Source organism: Capra hircus, chromosome 10 (assembly GCF_001704415.2).
Source record: "Capra hircus breed San Clemente chromosome 10, ASM170441v1, whole genome shotgun sequence".
NCBI classification, from domain to species: Eukaryota; Metazoa; Chordata; class Mammalia; order Artiodactyla; family Bovidae; genus Capra; species Capra hircus.
The window spans coordinates 63,354,796-63,357,920 of record NC_030817.1 but is presented as its reverse complement, the minus strand read 5'-3'; the positions used below and the strand labels follow the sequence as shown (position 1 = coordinate 63,357,920).

General features: G+C 40.3%; 1 protein-coding gene across 2 annotated transcripts; it reads right to left on the bottom strand.

The window, feature by feature from the left end:
- Positions 1,198 to 1,962, bottom strand: RPL10L (ribosomal protein L10 like). 2 transcript variants are annotated; one of them, XM_005685552.2, is made up of 2 exons: positions 1,813 to 1,921; positions 1,277 to 1,731 (listed from the first exon to the last, which is right to left on the bottom strand). In XM_005685552.2, the coding sequence occupies exons 1-2, from the start codon at positions 1,919 to 1,921 to the stop codon at positions 1,277 to 1,279; spliced, it is 564 nt and encodes a 187-aa protein (XP_005685609.1). The 2 variants fall into 2 exon arrangements, with proteins under 2 accessions (XP_005685608.1, XP_005685609.1); XM_005685551.2 differs by having other exon boundaries at positions 1,198 to 1,962.

Genomic DNA, 3,125 nt, shown 5'->3' with positions numbered 1-3,125 from the left:
GAGTCCAGTGGGCTACAGTCCACGGGGTCACAAAGAGTCAGACAGGACTGAAGCAACTAAACCACTGCCATCCTTCTTGTTTAGGTATAATAATAACTATAGCTTAAAACAGCAACTTACCTTAAAAATACACAAGTAGGTAATATAGTAAGAGCAGAAAAGACTTATCAAGGCAGACACAAAATTTTAAGATTGACATAGGAATTTTAACTAAATGAAAATAATTTTAAAAGGATGTCTTTCAATACTGCTTATTTAGTATTCCTTTTGTTCCTTAAATACAATGACTTTGAAAATGAGTAGTTGTAGAAAACTGAGGGCACTGTTTGCAGGATTGAAATTTAGAAAACTAAATAACATTAAGAACCAGAATTTTAAAATGTAGTAGAGACCCAGAAACTTTAGCTTAAAGTAATTTCTAAAATAAAACATAACAACAACTAAAAACCCCACTTGTATGCACGACATAACTCTAATGTAGGGCAAGCCCCGACAGCTTGCAAATTATCTCTGGGATCTTTTAAATCTGCACAGATACCTGATTTAGTGTCATTTTCTTCTCTGTTCATTCTACTGGGACTCAGGTCAAGCAATATGAACTTGGATGTCATCCTATGACCTTTCTGTGATGAAGAAAAGATTGGATTGTCCTCTCTTGAGTGTAAGATAATGAAAGGCTTGTCTGGGGAAATCTTTTGCAGTGATCCCCAATTGTCCCAAGGCTGATAGTTGGAGTTGATAGGTAGTTCTAAAAGACAATGTGCAGAAATGTATAAGGAAAACCTAAGCAACAAGTTTAAGAATAGACTTTTTAGTTTCAAAGAGATCATAGTTGAAACACGACTAATGTCTACCATGATTTTCATTCCTATTATTTTCTATAACAGTAATTCTTTTCTGTAAACCTCAGATTCTTCTCTACTTTTTTATTTAAGGTAATAACTGTGTAATTTATGACTTCTCTAAAAACAAAACTTCTTACATATTTCCCTTGGCTCCCTAGGTTAACAGCGTGAATTAGAACTGCAATAGCTTTCCCTATGAATGGCATACAAATCGTTCACTTGAAAGTAAATTATCATTTGTTATTAAAATTCTTTCTGATAATTTTAATAGAAAAATTATTTCTCTAGTAGTCTAGTTTTAAAAATTGGATATTTTTAAACGTTTAAAATATTAAAAAAAATTAACAATTACTTTTTTGCCAGTAAATACAATTTATTGGTGAGCAAAATTTAGACCAGCATGGCCAAATTTGGCAGTGTTGTCAAAGACCTCAGGAGTGCAGAGCTCGCCACTTGTCCAAAGGTCCACGGTTGGGGACATATTTGACTCCGCAACCATCGGGAATGAGGCGCTTCTTAGCCACTTTGTCTTCAAATTCATCAGCATTAAACTTGGTAAAGCCCCACTTCTTGGAGATATGAATCTTCTGGCGCCCAGGGAACTTGAACTTGGCCCTGCGTAAAGCTTCAATCACATGTTCCTTGTTCTGAAGCTTGGTGCGGATAGACATGATGACTTGACCAATGTGGACTCGGGCCACCGTACCCTGGGGCTTTCCAAAGGCACCTCGCATACCTGTCTGAAGCCTGTCAGCCCCAGCACAGGACAACATCTTGTTGATGCGGATGACATGGAATGGATGGAGTCGCACTCGGATGTGAAAGCCGTCTTTGCCACAGCTTTTCACCATGTACTTGTTGGCACAAATTCGGGCGGCCTCTAGGGCTTCAGAAGAGAGCTGCTCATATTCATCAGACACCATGTGGCCACAGAGTGGGAACTCATCCACTTTGGCCTTCTTCCGACCCAGGTCAAAGATGCGGATCTTGGCATCGGGGACACCTCGGCAGAAGCGAGACTTTGGGTAAGGCTTATTCTTGCAGTACCGGTAACAACGGGCAGGGCGGCGGCCCATGACAACAGGAAGAATCTCAGCAGTGCGTAGTAACGAAGGAGGCGCTCGTGCTCACGCCTGCGCATGCGCTATATGTACATTGCCCATCTTTAGGTGCGGGAACCATAGAGGACTTGAAGACTCTCTTTCACAACATCCTCACCATAGATGCAGGGATACTCTACGCATGCGTATGGGAGATTTGAAAAATGAGCAGGACGGAGAGGCTACTGAATATATTGGCATGCGGGCATCCTGGTGAAGCAGTGGATTTTCCAGCAGCGGCCCTGTAAGGCTGTTTCCTTCCTCCTGTTTATCTTGAGCCTAGAATGTTTGCCGTAAGTTTTGTCAAAGGTATAAAAGATGTACTTTACCAGAATTTGAATGAGGAAGGGCTCTCTATCTAGTAAACACACTTTGTGTCTGGTTTGTTCAAATAAGGCCAGAGCTCACATCTCCTATTGCCGATTGTAGATCAATTGTTATTTGTCAGAGTATGTGCTCACCTTCATGGATAAAGTGGTTTCTTGGTATGAGCTCCCTGGTGAGGCTCAGGAAGAGATGAAAGTAGAGGGGAGAAAGAGATAGAATTTATCTGTTGTGCATGTTGCTTGATAATTGCTTTAGAAACATGAGTTTGGTTTTATTTATTTGGCCACGTGGAATGATTTTATTGTCAAAAAGTCATCCATAGTATTGGAATACCAACTAAACTTTTTAACTTTAAGGCTGTTTGCATTTTCAAATGTTGCTGCTTCTGGGAACTATATAAAAAGTAACTGTTGGGAATTCCTCCGTGGTCCAGTTGTCAGGACTTGGCACTTTCACTGTCCGGTCTGTGTTCTGTTGCTGGTTAGGGAGCTGATTCCACAAGCCAGGAGGCAAGGCCACAGAAAAAAAAAAAAAAAAGAGTAACTATTTATGCTTTATTAATGTTTTACACCTTACTGAGAATGAGCTTCACAGTTTGTTTTCATCTATTATTTGATTTTATAAAAATATTATGATCAGAGTGTGGGAAAGAGGGAAATGAAGGGGAGAAATTTACAATTAGTCAATCAGTTAAGTTCAGTTGCTCAGTCGTGTCTGACTCTTTGTGATCCTGTGGACTGCAGCACAACAGGCCTCCCTGTCTATCACCAAGTCCTGGAGTTTACTCAAACTCATGTCCATTGAGTCTGTGACGCCATCCAACCATCTTACTCTCTGTCGTCCCCTTCTTCAC